The 18,416-nt window shown below is 42.3% G+C and overlaps 1 protein-coding gene across 5 annotated transcripts in view; it reads left to right on the forward strand.

Moving 5' to 3' along the window:
• Positions 1 to 16,323, forward strand: part of LOC143974610 (uncharacterized) — a 211,451-nt gene extending 195,128 nt beyond the window's left edge. For 4 of the 5 annotated variants that reach the window (XM_077476205.1, XM_077476178.1, XM_077476187.1 and 1 more), the window contains exons 11-17: positions 1,429 to 1,683; positions 2,600 to 2,815; positions 6,591 to 6,668; positions 8,730 to 8,963; positions 10,100 to 10,318; positions 13,236 to 13,313; positions 14,303 to 16,323. In XM_077476205.1, the coding sequence (XP_077332331.1) occupies positions 1,429 to 1,683; positions 2,600 to 2,815; positions 6,591 to 6,668; positions 8,730 to 8,963; positions 10,100 to 10,318; positions 13,236 to 13,313; positions 14,303 to 14,463 (1,241 nt within the window). In that variant the 3' untranslated portion in view covers positions 14,464 to 16,323. The remainder of the gene's footprint in view (positions 1 to 1,428; positions 1,684 to 2,599; positions 2,816 to 6,590; positions 6,669 to 8,729; positions 8,964 to 10,099; positions 10,319 to 13,235; positions 13,314 to 14,302) is intronic. The other variant, XM_077476213.1, reaches the window with a different exon arrangement.
• Positions 16,324 to 18,416: the final 2,093 nt, after the last annotated feature.

Below are 18,416 nucleotides of genomic sequence, written 5' to 3' on the forward strand. Positions count from 1 at the left end.
TAAACATGCCTCAGCCCCCTATTGGTCATTCTTTTCCCCAATAATTGTCTGAGTATGCAAGTCCAGGGTCTGAAGTAGTTGAGCCTGCAACCAACAGAACCCAGAACAGCCAAAAGCAATCAAACTTTACCCCACTGGATACAGAGGAACCAAAAGCTAAATTTGTCTCAATAACACTAGGAACCTAACTAGGATAAATAAGATTCCATATTTACCCGTGTGAAAAGAAATGCATAATTAAATTCCTATTTAAAGGTTTACTAGTAATAAGTAAAGCAAAAAGGAGGCTGATGAAAAGTTGTGGTGCCTTGGCATCAGAGAGTTTTTCTTTCTATACAGCTTTAGATTAGACTCAAACATTCAGACTTTTATCTTTAATGGTGGTTTTGAATTTGATGAATTGCTTATGAAATAAATAACAGCTGTTTGTAATGCATTAATAATGGTGGTGGAATGTGAACAGTTGTATTGGATAAGAAAATACATACTAATATAGAAAAGATGAAAGGAACAGGAACATGTTGTAACTCCCATTGTTCAACCTCAAAGCAGACACATTATTATACCTTCATTTTAACTTTTAGCTAATATAAAACATTAGTGCCCCAAAGCATATATTTTTCAGAAAGATAAAACTAATGGTAAACATTAGTCACACAGTTTATCAAATTAGTATTGGAGCTTGGCGATTTGTAATAAGCGCACCACCTCCTTTAAATATGACAGAAAAGTGTATACCCAGAGAGCAAAAAATTGAGTTTTAAGATGCAAGAAAATCAATCAAATTTACAAAAAATATAGAATTTTTTTATTACATAGATAATCTAAAACCATTTATAAAATTCAGGTCAAAACAACCCAATGGCCAAAGTGCAAAAGTGAGATTGTCTCTACATGTTTCACCACAAATGTGGCTACTTCTGGAGCTTTTATAGGACCTTGTTATGAATACATTACCACCATTCAAAGTGATCACGGTTTCAAATGATCCCCAAGACCCACCCACCAAGAGGTTTCATGGGGAATGTGGAACACAACCCAACCATTGGGTTGTTTTGGCCCGAATTTTATAAATAGTTTTATATTATCTATGTAATAAAAAAATCTATATTTTTTTGTAAACTTGATTTTAATTGATTTTCTTGCACCTTAAAACTAATTTTTTTATTTTTTTGCTCTCTGGATCTATACTAATTAGTCACACAGTCTTTGCCAACATGGTGGATCTTCGTGGACTGACATCAGATAATACATTGATTGGCCTGATTCCTCTGAATATCAGTCCTCCAAGATTCTCTGGTGGAGACTCATGTGCAGGTTATGTGCTTGGGCAGCAGAAGGATTTACCCTTCTTGCAGTACTGTTCTAGGGCAATTTAAACCAATCTGTTGTGTCAGTAGAACCCATGATTCTGTATCTTGTCTCTAGGTCATTTTACCCAAGTGGTCTGGAAAGACTCCAGGGAAGTTGGCATTGCCAAGGCTGTAGATGGTAAAGGAATGGTGATCGCGGTAGCCCAGTACAGTCCTGCAGGCAACATCACCAACCCTGGCTACTTCCAGAAAAATGTGCTGCCCAAGGGCACCCCAGTAACTGAGAGCACAGAAGGACCCAGCGATCGGGGGGCAGGAGCCACCTTTTATCCTTCTGGACGTGCAGGCGACTGTGGATCATCATCTACTGGTAACTAAAATATTTCCAGAATGTTAGGGCAAATCTGCCAAGAGATATTTGTTATATGGGATTTTGACAACAAATTGTGGGGTTGATGTAACATTTAGACTAATCCTGTATTTAGCACAGTTCCAGTATATCCTATGTTACCAGTTCTCTAATATGTGTTAACCAGAGTTATTCTTTAACCTCTAGGTTACTTAAATGTTGCAAGGAAAGTTCAATCAACAGATATTGATGATGGGCAGTGTTTTATGGTGGGCTGGGAAAACCTTGTGCGTGAAAAAGCAGTAGAAGTACATATATAAAATTCCAAAATATGGGGCTTTTTATTGACCTCATAAACAATATTTTTTTTAAAAGTAAGAATCACAATGAAATAATCACATTTACATTCACATATAGTATTTATCACTGTGAAACTGATCCAACACGTTTCAAAAAAATTATTTGTCAAGTGTTTGGGATGAGCTAGATTCTGGTGAATCTCAGTACCTATTAGCTGAGAACAAACAATAACTATAGTCTCAGTAAAGAAGCCAACATAGTTGCCTGGGTGGTCATACGAGAGGGCAAAAGGACCCCAAAAGTGCCCATTACAGGGTGAATCAGTTATCGAGGAGACTATGGCTGCTCCACACAGTGTGCCCAATCCTCCATTTCATTTTGAAATTTTGTATATTGTACTTACTGTAAAGGATGTTGCCATTTGTTGTACAACTATAATTTCATATACAATTTAAGAAGCGCTATAGATGGTTGGGGGCACTCATTACCCCTAGAGTGGCATTAGTAGTGTTGTATATTGGGGAGGGAATCTAGCCATTTCTGACCCGCCTATATTTTCCAACTGCTGTATCAGCAGTTATCAAATTGGCAAATGTTCTGCTGTCAGGCTGGTAAACATTTTTTTTTCTTTGTCTAGTAGACACAAGAACATTTGCACAGGAGTTCTTGAAGGCAAATAACAATTACCGGGCCATGCATGGAGCAAAACCCTTGCAGCTAAATTCCAGAATTAGTCAGGAGGCCCAGAAGTGGGCAGAGCACCTTCTGACACTGAAAACCTTGAAGCACAGTGACACTTCCTATGGGGAGAACATCTGGGCTAAAACAGGAAGCCCATCCATTACAGTGGCAGGTAAGTGATAAAAAACTACTGGAAAACAATCAATGATAAATATAACACATCCATGCTTTAAGGGGCACTGTACAAAAATTTTTTTAATAACGATTTATGGCCATGTAGAGTTTTCAGAACTTTCTTAGTTGAGAAGATTTGAAAGAGGTGTAAACCCTAACTGGAGGACACGGTTTACTAAAGCACGGTATAACATAAATAATTTACACTTTCATAAATCTAGAAAATTCTTGTTTTCATCTTTTTTCGTCCCCTAGTGCTGTTGATCTTCTGCAGCTTCTTTGCCACCACTTCCTATCTACTGTATATGCAGTGCAGCAGCATCTGCACACCATTGCTCAGGGCAAGCGTCCAGATGGTGACAACCAAGGATCAATCTGTACTCCTGTTGTAGTCTCCAGTGAAAAACGGGGTGACAACATAGGAGTGAATTTTAGAGACAGGGACCGAGTGTTGTCACCCCATAAAAGGTAGGGATTGTACAAGATTTTCATGGCAGGATAACCTGGTATTATATTAATGAAATCTGCAGATTTCAGAAGATTATTTTAAAAAAAGTTATTTTTAAATTGTTAAAGATTATATATAGTTCTGTGATTGGGTTTACCTCCACTTTAAAACTGACTAAGGAGCGGTGTCCATATAAACTCAGATTTATTTTAACATTTTTATCTGCAGTATGTGAGGACCTTTTTTTTATAAGAGTTGAAAAAAAGGACAGAAAGACCTTAATTTTAGCATAAAAGCTTTGGTCTCCACCTGTTCAAGTGAGAGTCACAAATAAATATAAAATGAGGGCGCACCAGCCTTGTGCATTATCCCAAGAGAATTTATTGATAAAAAACAGTAAAATACTACTCACAAACATGTGATGAATAAAAGCCTTTAGAAGCCATTAAAATGTGTCAGTCAGTCCTGGAACCGACCATCTCCAGAGAGCAAAGGGGAAGACCTCAGAATCAGTGCTGGCTGAGACGTTTCGATGGAGTACCTTCTTGCTCAGAGCCTGTTCACCCGAGGGCCCTGTTTTGTTTTTACCAAAAGATCTTTCATTTGCCTCCTTTGGCTTCATTCAAGCAGTTGTACAGCATTCAGAGCCTGTGTAATGCCTCACCCAGGACCTGCTGCCACCACAAACAGCATCCATTGAGATGAATGGGAAGAGGTGGATGTAAGCATGTGGGTGCTTTACGTGAACCCCAGTGCTCAAGCATGCAGCCGCCTCTTCCTATTCATCTCCATGGGTGGCTGTACGCGACGGCAGCAGCTCCCAGGTAATGCACGCTGTACAGTTGTGTGCATGAAGACTTTTTCTTTCTATCATGTAAATGGATTTCTAAAAGAGACGTGACCTAATTCATAACTATAATTGCCTTTTTTTTATTTTACACTAACCTTTCCTTACCTTTTTATGAAAAGACCACCAATAAGAATTATTTTTGCTGCTAAACGCACATGTCTGATGGACATGTAATTGACACAAATGCTATACAATTAGCTAGCGACTTCACTTTTGCTTCCATCTTCTTTACTCGCGTTTAAATGAATCACAGAACTGATATAAAAATGGCGGGGCAGAGCAATGCTAGTCCAGCTTTTCCTAGATACAGATGACTGACCTGCTGCACTTTCTCTTAGCATATCCTACCCTTGTTGCCACTGTAATCAATCTCTGCGCCTCAATGGCCCACACAGCTGCCTAATAAAATTTCCACACTCCTTCTTTTCCTGAGTAAGCTTAACAATGTGCTGGCTGCATTAGTTTTATTCAAATCTTGGAGTGTCTCCACTCTAGACTGACACCCTTGGACATCAGCATTGTCAGTCTTTGAAGAGGGTAGTGTTGAATGTATTAGCAGATTTAGATGGACTCTACTATTAAATAAAAGCTTAACTCCAGCTAACACTGTTTGTAAGGTTGCTGCAACACTTTTTTTTTTTTTTTTCCTTTTGGGATAAATTCATATTTCTGACTGTTGTAAGCACACCTGTTGGTGTTAAATTATTTGTCTCAACCCTCTAACTGTCATTTTTGCTGGACAGCTTGGTCTGTTAGGAAGTTGAAAAATAATAGGCTGGGGGGCGTTAGCGGTAAAGCGCCACTAATTTTTAGCGCAGCTTTACCGTTGTAATAGCGGTGCTTTTCGGCCGCCAGCAGGGCGCTTTTAACCCCCCGCTAGCGGCCGAATAAAGGGTTAATAGTGCATGCAAAGCGCCGCTGCCAAAGCGCTTTGCAGGCACCTCTGCAGCGCTGTCCATTGATTTCAATGGGCAGGCGAGGTGGAGGAGTGGTGTATACACCGCTCCTGCACCGCCCGAAAGATGCTACTTGCAGAACTTTTTCTAACGTCCTGCAAGTGCACCGTTCCAGTTTGAAAGCACTCGGGCTCCAGCTGGAAGATTAGGAAGAAGTGTCAGGGACAGCTCAAATATAACAAGCTATTTAACGCACGTGTCTCCCCATCAAAGCAGTTGTTGCAGTTAAAAGCAAAATTTTGAGGCACCCCAGTCTAAAATGTAAAAAAATTATAAATAATACTTATCAATGGGAAAATGGAGTCTGGGACAATGCACACAACCACCTTGATGAAATTAAATTCATATCAGGGTCCCCCTTTCACATCAGAGGTCCCTCATCATATCTGTGATCCCTCATAATGTCAGAGGGTCCCCTATTACATCAGTTATCTCTATACATCAGATGCCCTCTATACACGAGTCTCACAGTCACATCAGAGTCCCCCCTTTTACAGAGCCCCGCTATCACACAGTCTCTTCTTCACATCAGAGCCCTACCTTTTGGCTCCAGCAGGGCTTTAGAGGGTGGGAGGTGGAGGAGGTCTAGGCCCACGTACACACGGTCGGAGATTTTGCCAACCAAATCCGTCGGATTTTGCCCGTCGGATTTTGCCCGTCGGATTTAGTCCGATGGATTGTGTCCGAAACTTGCATACACACGGTCGGGCCAAGTTGGCGAAAAATCCGATCTTTCAGAACGTGATGACGTATTTTCGTTACGATGGGACTACATTCAGGCTAGTAGCCAATAGCTTTGATGTAGGAATTTGATCTGAGCATGCGTGGCACTTGGTCCGATGAAAATGCTCTACACATGATCGGATTAGGTCCGTCCGGCCCAGTTGGTCGGGAAATATTTCCAACATGTTGGAAAATTGGGTCGGACGGAGATTCGGACGGAATCAGTCCGATGCATACCACACACAATCGGATTATCTGACGACACGGTTCGATAAGACTCATTCCGACAGATTCTCCGACCATGTGTACAAGGGCTAGGGGAGGCAGACTCCTGTCTTCTCCTGAATACCGGCAGCAGCCCTGCATGCCATCTGCCCTAGATCAATCATTTGTTGCCATCATTATAGCAACAGATGAGGTTGTGTGTCCTGGCTGTAGAGTGTGATTGGTTGTTATGGTGCTGGTGGTTGGCCTGCTTGCACCATGGCAGCTCATGATGCTGATCCAGGGAAAAGTGGGTTCTTGCTCCTGGCACTCCAGGGAACCCAAACAGCAGTTTGGTAGAGAAACACTGACCTACTCCAATACATATCTGGCTTTATGCAACAAACGTGGCTGAATTTATGAGTGCTGTATTTTGGAGTATCCCTATTTTGCTGAGAGGGACTCTTGTTGGGGTTAGGGGGTCTCTTGTGGCGCTACAAGGTTTGCCTCTCTTACATCTCAGAAAGTTGGAAGGTATTGGCAAAGGGGAGTCATATTATATATAACAAACTTTTTATTGTGTCTTTTACAGGTCAAGAAGTGGCTGATAGCTGGTACAAAGAAGAAAAGAACTACAACTTCTCCAAACCGGGACATCAGCCAGATACCGGTAAGCTGTAGAACCAGATCAGCAAAGGCAAATGTAAATACTGATTCCATTTATTGTCTTTAGCTTTCACAGTGATATAGAATATATAACCAGGTAGTCAATACCAAGGAGTGCCTCACTTCCCACCAAAGTTCATAAAAAAAAAAAAAAAAGAAAGAAAAGAAATGTAATGGTATGTGATAACTAAAAAAAAGCCTTGGTTCCTACAGCAACTTGTTTTACTAAATGGAGCTATATCCCCATCTTGTGGATAAAGTTAGCATTGCAATTTACCAGTAAGATAGGTGAAGGTGCAATACAATTGCAGTGTGCACAGTGTATTTTATGGCACAATATTTTGAACTTTACTGCTGACAGTACAAAGTCAAAGCTATCTAGAGTTAAAATGCAATTTTTTGTTGTTCCCAGAGCAGATGTCTTTCTACCCCCCCCCCCCCCCCCCTTCATCTGCTAATATAATGTTTGAATAAAAGTTTTCTATTTTTATTACATACCTTATATTAGACTCAATCACATCTTTACTGGGTCTCTGTGCTTCTCTGTGCAATGCAGGCCAAGAGACAGGCAGGTGCTGTACATTGCTTCCTGAAAATGTCAGTACCCTGATTCAGTACTCCTCTCAAGAGCCCACAAGCAATGGTCTGGCTCCAGGGAGAAGTAATGCAAATAATAAAATGCCTAGGTAATGTCCATATGTGGTGCTAAGCCTCCATGATTGAAAGAACTGAAGTGCTGGTTCAAATCCTGACCATGACACTACCTACCTGGATTCCCTGTGCCTGCGTGGGTTTCCTCTGGGTTTCCTCTGGGTACTCTGGTTTCCTCCCATATCAGTGACATCTTAAGAGCATTATAGGCCCCCTGGGTAATACAGTGCACAGGGTCCCTGTCTACACAATCACGCATGATTGCCCATCAAATGCAGTTTTACTGTGCCCATAAAATTCAGCCTCACTGTGCCTGTGATTGCAACCTCACTGTGCCCGTGCATGCAGCCTCACTGTGCCCACCATTGCAGCCTCACTGTGCCCATGAATACAGCCACACTGTGCCCACCCTTGCAGCCACACTGTGCCCACCATTGCAGCAACACCGTGCCCACCATTGCAGCCTCACTGTTCCCGTGAATGCAGCCTCACTGTGCCCACCACTGCAGCCTCACTGTGCCTACCATTGCACCCTCACTGTGCCCATGAATGCAGCATCACTGTGCCAATACAGACTCCCCATCACCTGGTAACACACACACAGAGGGCATCTCCTCCTGTGTATCACGGAACTGGCTGGGTCTGTGTTCGGCGACCGTGCTGTAACAAGGTCCCGCCCCCCTAGACCGGCTTGTGCGATAGGCGGAACACTGATTCAATATACTATTACACAACCCGTTCTGGGGGGGACGGGACCTTGTTAGTGTGGCAGCCGAACACAGGCTCAGCCAGCTCAGTGATACACAGGAGGAGGAGTAGAGAGGGAAAGAGCGGAGCACTGCAGCCGCAACTCAAAGCGACCCCAGGGCAGGCAGCCTGGCAGTAAATTTACCGTTAGGCGAGTTCGGCCCTGGCTGGGATCGCTGGGCAGGTGGGGCCCCCTGGCAACTGCCCAGCGTGCCCATGCCAAAGATCTGCTGGTAGGTTCATTGGTTCCTGTTTAAATTGGCCCTAGTATGTGGTGGATGTATGTATGAATGTTCACTTCAGTTCAGTTAGATTGTAATGTCCTTGAAGGCAGAGACTGACGTGAATGTACAATGTATATGTAAAGCACTGCGTAAATTGATGGAGCTATATAAGTAGCTGAAATAAATAAATACAATAATAAAGCTAATAAATAAGTGCAATGCATTTAAAAGGGGCAGGCCAAGAACAGTAATTTGATGAAAAATGTGCAATATGATACTGGACGTCCTCCAGCCAGGAAATGAATCAGAAGTTTGTGTACTAAAGTAGGCCTGCATTATTACACAAATAGGAAACTTCTCCTTTAACCAAAAATCCCCAAATTCCCATCTTATATTTGGTAAATTCTTAGTAAATGACACCTTTTTCATCATCCTTGTTGCAGGTCATTTTACGCAGATGGTATGGAAGACTTCCAAGGAGGTTGGCGTTGGTGTAGCTTCCAGTGGGAAGGGAATGTTCATCGTGGTGGCCCAGTACAACCCATGTGGCAACATCACCAACCCTGGATTCTATGCCCGCAACGTTCTGCAGCGAGGATCAAAGGTGACCGATGACGATGATGATGAAGATGGCTTTGTGAAGGACTCCGCTGTCAATGGCATTGTTGCAATTCCAGGTATGGACCAGAACACTAATGGTACCCAAACACCTGACATTATTTTTATATTTTTTTACAGCCATCAATCAGTACCTCTCACATGGCATGTGTTACACACCACTTCTTTCTATCGACCACTTATCCACTGAACCCTGACACTGTCATATATGTTCCCTTAGTGGACCCCTGATCCCATGGGATCCAAGTTTAATCAACATTCTATATTGCGTTTTACTGACCTGATAACTCTTCTATGGTGGCGACATAACTTCTTTGGTTTTATCTAACTGAGATTTATATATGGACTCTGATTATCGTACCTTTTGGCCTTTCAACATATGCCTATTGAGTACATTTAATGTTCTAGCATTTGAGTTATAAGCTCTGTATACATTGCAAGATTGATCCTGAAGAAGCCCTCTTTCTGGGCGAAACATGTTGATCCATACTCGTACCATCCAGATAAGCACAGATGGTTGTAGCGGACATTTGTCTAGTATTTGGTATCTCTGCAAGGAGCTTACACTCCTGCCATTTCTTTTAATCATTTTTTATAAATAAAATATGTGATTTTATGTTTTGTTTTGTTGTCTTGTTTTTTGTTACAGTGACTCCGGCACTCAAAAATCCCCATTTCCCATAGTCTCCCCCACAGGAGAGGCAGGGGTTATCTCTTTTTCCATATTTACCTTATATAGGGGATTGTGCCAGAATTTTTAAACAAGCCCCATCCAAAACTCATTCTAAATTTTAGTTTATTAAAAACATTTATTCCAGTTTTATTAGAAAAATTATTTCATTCAAAGTTGTATAGAACAAGTATAAGTAATGTGATGTTTATTGATATTAACCGCCTCTAATTCCCTTGCATGGAAGCACAATACTGGGTGAGGACGAGGCTGAACTCTTGCTTTATCTGTGACCATGAGGGTAGGAGCAGAGTGATAGCCTCATCAGTATACCCCTGCTCCCTTACTAGTCACAAGCTGAGTCCGGTCCTAGAACAGGCTGTATTGATTAAATGTAGTGTGGTGTGCAGTGATTGCAAGACCTGGCTGTACTGTCTGGAAGGGACGCCTGGATCACAAAACTGGCTGATATTGCAGTTTCTGTATATTATGTATTTTAAAATGACAAACTATGATTTTTTCCAGAAAAAGATCTAAAAACATTCAGGAAAGACTTACTGAATGAGCACAACAAGTACCGTCGCCTGCATGGCTCAGGGGCACTGCAGCTCAGCACGTCCTTGATGCAAGAAGCACAGAAGTGGGCTGACCATTTGGTTGGGATGCGGGCTCTTCAGAACAGTGACTCAGAACACGGAGAGAACCTCTGGTACCGCTGGGGCACAGACACTAGTCTCCCAACAGGTAAGTGCTCAAAGGCCAGCTGGTGATTCCATTTGACAAAGTACTAATTTGCCCCTTGAGTGTGTCAGTAAAGGCGTGTATGGTCATTGTATAGAGCTGTGCTATAGTTATATTTAAAGCAGATCTGCATCTGGGCTCTGGAAGATTTTACCCCCTTCATGACCAAGCCATTTTTTGCTATTTAGCATTATGCTACTTTAACTATTAATGGCGCGGCCATGCAACACTGTACCCATAAGGAATTTGTATATTGTTTTTCACACAAATAGAACTTTCTTTTGGTGGTATGTGATCACCACTTTTTTTGAGATATAAACAAAAAAAGAAAATTGAAAGAAAAACAATATTTTTTTACTTTCTGCTATAAAACATATCCAATAAAAAGATTTAAAATTTCTTTAAGTAATATTTTGGTAAAGAAAAATCCCAATAAGTGTATATTGATTGGTTTGTGTGAAAGCTATGGTGTCTACAATCTATGGGATATATACTGGATTCTTTTTTTTTTTATATATATATAAATACTACTAATGGCTGTGATCAATGACTTAGGCTGGCCATACACTATACTATTTTTCCTTTAGATTTACCAATACCATATAATATGATTTTAAACCTAAACCCTTTCAATGTGTATGAAATCAGGCAGGCTCTTGCACTGCATAATTGAAGGAAATTGAATAAGAAAATGATATAGTGTATGGCCAGCCTTATAATGGGATTGCGATGGGACGGACAACCTGACGCTAACTGATGCTGGGGGGGGGGGGGGCTTAGGGACTGACTAACTGGTACTGACATCAATAGTGACACTAATAAAGTGATCAGTGTTAATATGCACTGTCACTGTACTAATGACACTGGCTGGGAAGGGGTTAACATCTAGGGTAAAATGTGTGCTTAAATGTGTTTACTATGTGGTGTTTTACTAAGCAATGTACCAATTTTTACACGTAGGCTTTCTTTCATTCATTTTGAGCTGGTGATCTGGCCAGTATGTCTGTTGTTTTCCAACAGAACAAGCTCTCCTGCGAATGTATTAGAGAATAACCATTTAACAGGGGTGCTTACAGTGATCAGCTTTTATTTATTCATGTAAAACCTTTATGCCAGATGGAAAACTCTGTGGACCACTAATTATAATGCAGGAGACATGTTCCTAAGAACAGCCGCTGTGGCCTCATCATTGACTCTCACATACTAAATACCAGAAGCATAGGCGTGCACAGGGTGTGTGTCAGGCATGCCTGAGCACACCCTAATCACTATGCGCAGTGCTGATTCCCCCTTTCCCCCCCCCCCCCGCTTGTAGGCCTCCCTGCCCCGCAGTGCTGCTGGCTTCCCTCCTCTCCTCTTGGCTGCGGCGTGGGATGTTTCAGGATGGAGAGCTAAGGAAGGGGCTAGTAAATATGTATTTTACTGGCCCATTTTCTAAATGAACACACTCACTCACTGTGTCCATTCATAACGGAAGAGTAGTAAACTGTGTTTACTATGCTTCTGAGTGAATGAACAGGAAGCCACAGAGCACTTTCCATTCATTCACTGTCCAGTGCAGCTGAGGCTACAGAGAAAGGCATGTGTCTTTTGAGCTTTGGGGTGCACACCCTAATGCAATAGGCTGCGCACACCTATGACCAGATTAATTTTATATGCATTCAAATTGGCCATTTAAAGTAGTTCTTAAATCTTAATGTTTTTAATCTCGATACAGTCTATACATTAAGGGTAAATACGGGTTTCCCCGCTCCCCCTCCCTAATCGCTTACCTGGGTCATCTCTTGATCCAGCGCTGTCCTGGGTGCAACTCCTCTCTAAGTTACAGGACACACTGAGAGCAGCAGGAGCCATTGGCTATTTCTGCCAACAAGGGGAGGAGCAGGGCTGCGTTGTGTGTGCCTCTGGACGCACACAGCCCAACTCATGAGCACAGCCTTATGAGTGCCCCCACAGTTCATAGCTTGCAATGGGGACACTCATAAAAAAAAAAGGGAGTGGAGAATGCTGGAGGGGGACTCCAGAAGAGGAGGTAAGGTAATCCAGCCCTCCAATTTTCTACTCGCCTACTCCCATTTTGTGAGTGGAAAATGAGGGCTTGCGAGCTGGGCTGCCTGCCTGGGAAGGGGGGGGGGGGGGAAGCACCACCAGCGGGGTTGATCGGGAGCCATTCTCCCAATGATCTCCCTGGAGAGGAAGAGGAGAGCCACAGGATAGCATGCTGTTACTGGCGCTTGCATTATAATTGTCTCCGCTCTGCTCGATACAGCCCCGCCTCCTCCTGACCTGCGCCTGTGGTATACAGATCGCCAGTCCAATGCTGGGATGCATTCTATCTATAACAGGCACAGGTCAGGAGGAGGCGGGGTTGTGTCAAGCAGAGCGGAAACAATTAAAATATAAGTGCCGGTCCTGCGGCTCTCCTCTTCCTCCAGTCATGCACTCTTCTGCCCAGGCACACTGAGGCTGATATGAGCACAGTGTGGTTTCAATGGGCACAGTGAGGCTGATACAGGCACAGTGTGGCTGCAATGATGGGCACAGTGTGGCTGCAGTGGTGGGCACAGTGTGTCTGCAAAGGTGGGCACAGGTGAGGCGGCAATGAGCATAGGTGAGGCTGCACTGATAAAGTTGTTGTTAATATTTATTTTTATAGCTTATTTTTGCATAAAACATTAAAGTGTCATTTCATGAGATGTTATGAGGGCGTGTTTAGGGGCGGGGCAGGGTAGGGAGTGAGGCACTGGCGGCGAGTAACCCTTGAGGCCTGGCTAGTAGCTCAGGACATGACATTTTGAGCGCTGGTAATACCATTGCACAGAGCAGGTAAAATAACATCTTTTTTAATTTTAAAGAAAAAATATGACTTTATCACTTTAAGGTAAGAGGGCAATGAATTTGATGTGTTTTTGCATTTCAGGGAAGGAAGTGGCTGAGTCTTGGTACAATGAGATCGCAAAGTATAATTTCAGCACTCCCGGATTTCAGAGCGGTTCAGGTAGGTGATAAAAGTCTTAGTCCCCTTTAAATCCGCATTCCCCCTTATATCAGAGTCCTCATTATAGTCCCCCCTATAGGTGTGTGCAGCCTATTGGATTAGAGTGTGCACCCTAAAGCTCAAACACGTGTGTGTGTCTCTCTCTCTCTCTCTCTCTCTCTCTCTCTCTCTCTCTCTATAACTATATATATATATATATATATATATATATATATATATATATATATATATATATATATATATATATATATATATATATATATATATATATAATGACCCCGACACAATGATCTTCCTGCCAGCATAGCATAGTGAAAGATAAATGTGTAAACACTTGTCTTATGGCAGCCGGTAAGAGGGAGATCCTTCCCATCTTTCTTCCAGCACACAGAGCACTAATGCTAATAGGCATGGGGTGATCAGGTTGTGCCCAGGCACATCTGACACACTCTGTGCACACGCCTATAAATCCCCCCTGATTTGCGTGTCCCTATTATATTCCCTTTTACAAAAGGGTCCCCATCAGAGTCCCTTACATTAGGGTCCTCTTTAGTGTCCCCCTGACATCAGAGTCTGCATCAGAGCTCACCCTCACATCAGAGTTCCCATTATCGCATCCATGATGTCAGGGTCCCCATTGGATTCTCTTTTAAATCTGGGTCCCCATCAGAGTCCTACTTACATCATAGTACCCCCTTACAAAATCCAGGTGCAGTATGGAGGGGGGTTGAAACAGGGTCCATAGGCAGCCTCTCCTGACCTTGATCCTCAGTCTGCCACATTGAAGATACACTGCTGACCATAGCTGAAGGCCAGATAAAGTCTTGTAGCTGGCTGGACATAGCTTGGAGACCCTTGATTTAAGTTAAAAGAAATTCATGTGCATCAATTTCAACCCTTTCCTCATCTGCTTGTACAGCTTTGTTACTATGACAACTCTAAAAATTATTATCCCTTTCCGTCATCTCACTGATCTCTTCTGTCCCCAGGTAACTTCACCCAGATGATCTGGAAGAGTTCCAATCAAGTAGGCTTTGGCCTGAGCACAGACAACAAAGGGATGTACATTGCCGTTGGCTTCTACGACCCCGCCGGCAACATTGCCAATAAAGGATACTTTGACGACAACGTCTTGCCCAAGAAGAAGTGATCGAGGAACAGGAAATCTTTATCTCTTTTTATTATGCCAAACACCCTCCAGAATCCAAACTATGTGGGGGCTTCATCTTGTTAGCAAGAGAGTGAGCCCTCTCCTGGATTCAGATGAATGTAATTCTCACCTTCCCTGGAACAAGATAATATAATATGGTGCCCATGCCATACAAGGACAGGGATTTTATATGGTAAAAAAAAAATCAGTCTTAATGAAGTTTTTTAAGCACCACTACATTTAAAGAAGGATGCTAATGTTGTTTTACTTTTTTTTTTTCTAATACGGCTACATAACATAACCCTATTACAAATTTGGGAAAACTACAACCTTACTATTTATGAGCTGATCATGGTACATTAATTTGCAGTTCTGTTGCTGTGTATGCCCATACTTTTTCCTTAGTGCGTCATAGCTGATTAGGTCTGAGTCCCTAAAAAAAAAAAGACAACAAAAAGGGTGCCTCTTGTACCCCTGGTAGTTAGGGTACACCACATCCCCTAATTGTTTATCATTTCAAAGCAACTTTATATCAGACCAACAGATGTGTGGACCAATAGGACAGCCATTCACAAGAAGCTGAAGGATGCTGAGCCCGACTCATGAGTTGAAGACCTCTGAATCTGGTGTATGGAAGTCTACATCATTAAGCTTCCCTCACCTCAACTTGGAGATCTTGTGGCCAGAGTTTATCTTTCAGAACTGTATAGTATATAATTTTTAACTCCAATTCACCAAATTAATTATAATTCCCTGCTACCATCATAATCCTGAAGTCATTAAAGACAAGCGATACCTCCAATTTTGTGTTAAAAAAAAAACAAAAACAAAAAAAACCTCTGAGATACTGAGATTTCGGACCCTTTATCCCAAAAGAGGCGTTGCCTAGCTATCATGATAATCCAGTCTACTTTTTGAGTCTCTGACCCAGAATGGTTATAAGGGTCAGGTCTTCGGTTTTAGTCATTCAGAAAATCTTTATGCTACAAGAGAGCCTGTAGGATTTTACAGAAGGCAGTAGCTGTGTTTCTCTCAGTACAGGTTTCCTTTAACTTGTATTTTATAAAGATGATGAGGACAAAGTTGAGCGGTAGCTCTCCTGAGCCCACTTATGTCTTCATGCAGCCCTCTAACATACAGGACATGAAAAACTGCCATCATAGGTACTTCACCCTTTAAGGTGCCTTTGTGTTTGATAAGCCATGCTTTTCTATATGCCTCCCATAAAACATATACACAGCCAATCATCTGCAATTAGGCCATGGTGATCAGCCAACGCAGGTGATTGGTCAACATAACGCGAATTTCACATCTGCATGAGCTCATATGTGAATGCTAAGGCATCATTGAATGGTACCCTAGCTAAGTGCACTTTACCAATCCATCCAACACAAACAAGTGACCCTATGTGAAAGAACTGCCTAATAACATTCAAGTAGAAAAAAAAAACATACCCAAAAAGAAAAATCTGATGTACGTTTTTGTGCAGTCTGTTAGCTGCCATTTCAGATTGAAGTGACAGTTGGCAGTATTCTCTGATGGGGTTACTAAACAGGAAGTCACCTTTGTCTTGGAAAAATATTGCTACTACATTTTATTTTAGTTACATTTAGTTTTACTATGTTAAATGAGCTCCGGAAGGTTTTATCCACAAATGTCATTAAGAACTCTTTTACTTATGCTGGCCAACCATAGTCAACCTTTAAATGACTTCTCCATTGGACACATCCCTGGCGTTGGATACATTGCACTTATACTCTGTTACAGAAGGATATTGATTTACAAATGCATTTTTTTTTTAATGTGTTAAAGATTGTGTTTGTTTTTATTGACATAAATGTGACCAATTCTTAAACTAAACCTTGACTTTTGTTGGTTTTAATGGCTCTTTGAGTAAGAATTTGTTAATATAAAAAATATGTGCCTCTTGATTTGAGTTGGGGGCTATTTTAGACTACGCTCAGGTTTGTCACACACTTCTATGCTCTTACGTGTTGTGATTTCAAAGGCAGAGGTGTTGTCACCTGTTGGCCTAGTATATGTCTACAGGCCAGGGTACCTGTGTACTTCCAAACCATCAAAGTACAAATCACAGAAACTGCCTTGTTTGCTACAATAGAGGTTTGGAGCAACATAACATTTTCAGCAGTATATTCAATGGAGGTTAAGGAAGGAAGTGTGGAAGATGTCAAAAGGTGAACTGTCCCTTTAAGCATACTAAAAAGCACATCACTGCAGTTATTGAGTTCTAAAATAATAATGGTATCTGCTGACTTCATGGCCTGCTGCATATTCCCCCTTTTTAGCTTTTCCAAAAAGGATAGGGTTGGTAATTGTAATGGTAACACTGTTCCTGTACCTCAACCTAGACAGTCTATATAAAGCTTCAAAAGTAAACCTTTATGGACCGGCAGGGCTGTCTTTAATGCCGGGCAAAAGGGGCAGATGCTCTGGGCCCAGTCATTGTTTTGGGGCCCAAAGCAGCTGCCCCTTGAGCCCAAATATTTTACCAGGTGTAGCAGGTGCAGCCAACCCCCCCCCCCCCCCCACTTGCTCTCCAGGCTGGTTAAGTAGGTGGCCACACTGTAAAAGGGGAGAGGAACAGCCATGGGCTGTATGTACTAGAGCCCACAAGTCATTCTTCTTCCTCTGTCAGGACTGCAACGGCTGTGAAAGGGAGTGAAGCAGACTGTCTTTCTGTGTTCCCCCGCTTGCCCCTACCCCTCTTCTCTGGTCAGCAGCTCAGAGATCAAACGCACAGAGCAGGCTGTGCGGATTCTTCTCCCTAACCCTTCTGTCTGCAGTGAGGGGAAGATTAATAAAGCTGCGGCGTGACCAGAGCAGCTTGTGGAGGAGGACACTGTAAGTTGCAGGCAATCAGTGAGTAGTAATAATGCAACCAATCGGTGAGGAGTAATAATGTGCAGTAACCTCTAGCAACCAATTGGTGAGCTGTATTAATGTGCAGTAACCTCTAGCAACCAATGGATGAGCCGTAATAGTGTGCAGTAACCTCTAGCAACCAATCAGTGATCAGTAAAGATGTAAAGTAACCTCAAGCATCCAATGGCTGAGCAGAAATTATGTGCGGTAACCAATTGGTGAGCAGTAATGATATACACTACATTACTAAAACATTTGAGATAAAGAAATAGAAGTTCAAATCCCAACCAGTTCAGTAGGAACCAACTGAGATTCAAACCATGTATGGGCAGGCTGAATGTACCCAAGTTGAGCAATCGATCAACTTGGGTACCACCAGTCTTCTGGATTTTGCATGCAGTTATTGCTAGGCACTGGCAATAATCACTGTGTTCACAATGTCACTATAAACATAACGGCTCCACTGGAGGGAATCCCATGCCAATATTAGTTGTGTTGATGGGGGAATCAAGCAATTTTCTTTCCTGCAACCCATGGCTGCAGGAAAGAAAATCGTTCCATGGCCGGTGTGTGTGTGTGTGTGTGTGTGTGTGTGTGTGTGTGTGTGTGTGTGTGTGTGTGTGTGTGTGTGTGTGTGTGTGTGTGTGTGTGTGTGTGTGTGTGTGTGTGTGTGGGCAAAAAAAATGTTTTCCAGGGTCCAACCAATATTTAAAATGGAAATAATCAAATGTCCATAAAAAGAAAGTCCCAAGAATCCGCTGAGGATAAAGAATCCATGTGGTAAGTATGAAACAGAAGAATCACCAGTGTGTCACCTTCCACACAAAAACAGTTGAAGGCTTACCGGAGAGCAAGCCCTTACTCATTCAGCGCTCAATTTGATCTCAAACCCACTCAATAGGAGCCTGTGTGTCCTATGCGTCCTCTGTGATGGCCACAAATGGTATACAATGAAGAACTCCCATGCAAGACAGGAAGCAACTTCAAGAGACACTCCATAACACTCAATATCCGTGGTGCATGAAAGACATAAAACGTTACATATACTGTAGAAGCTTCACATTTAATGA

The sequence above is a fragment of the Lithobates pipiens genome, unplaced genomic scaffold (genome assembly GCF_037356315.1).
Source record: "Lithobates pipiens isolate NorthernLeopardFrog02 unplaced genomic scaffold, aLitPip1_a1.2 Scaffold_1, whole genome shotgun sequence".
Taxonomy (NCBI): domain Eukaryota; kingdom Metazoa; phylum Chordata; class Amphibia; order Anura; family Ranidae; genus Lithobates; species Lithobates pipiens.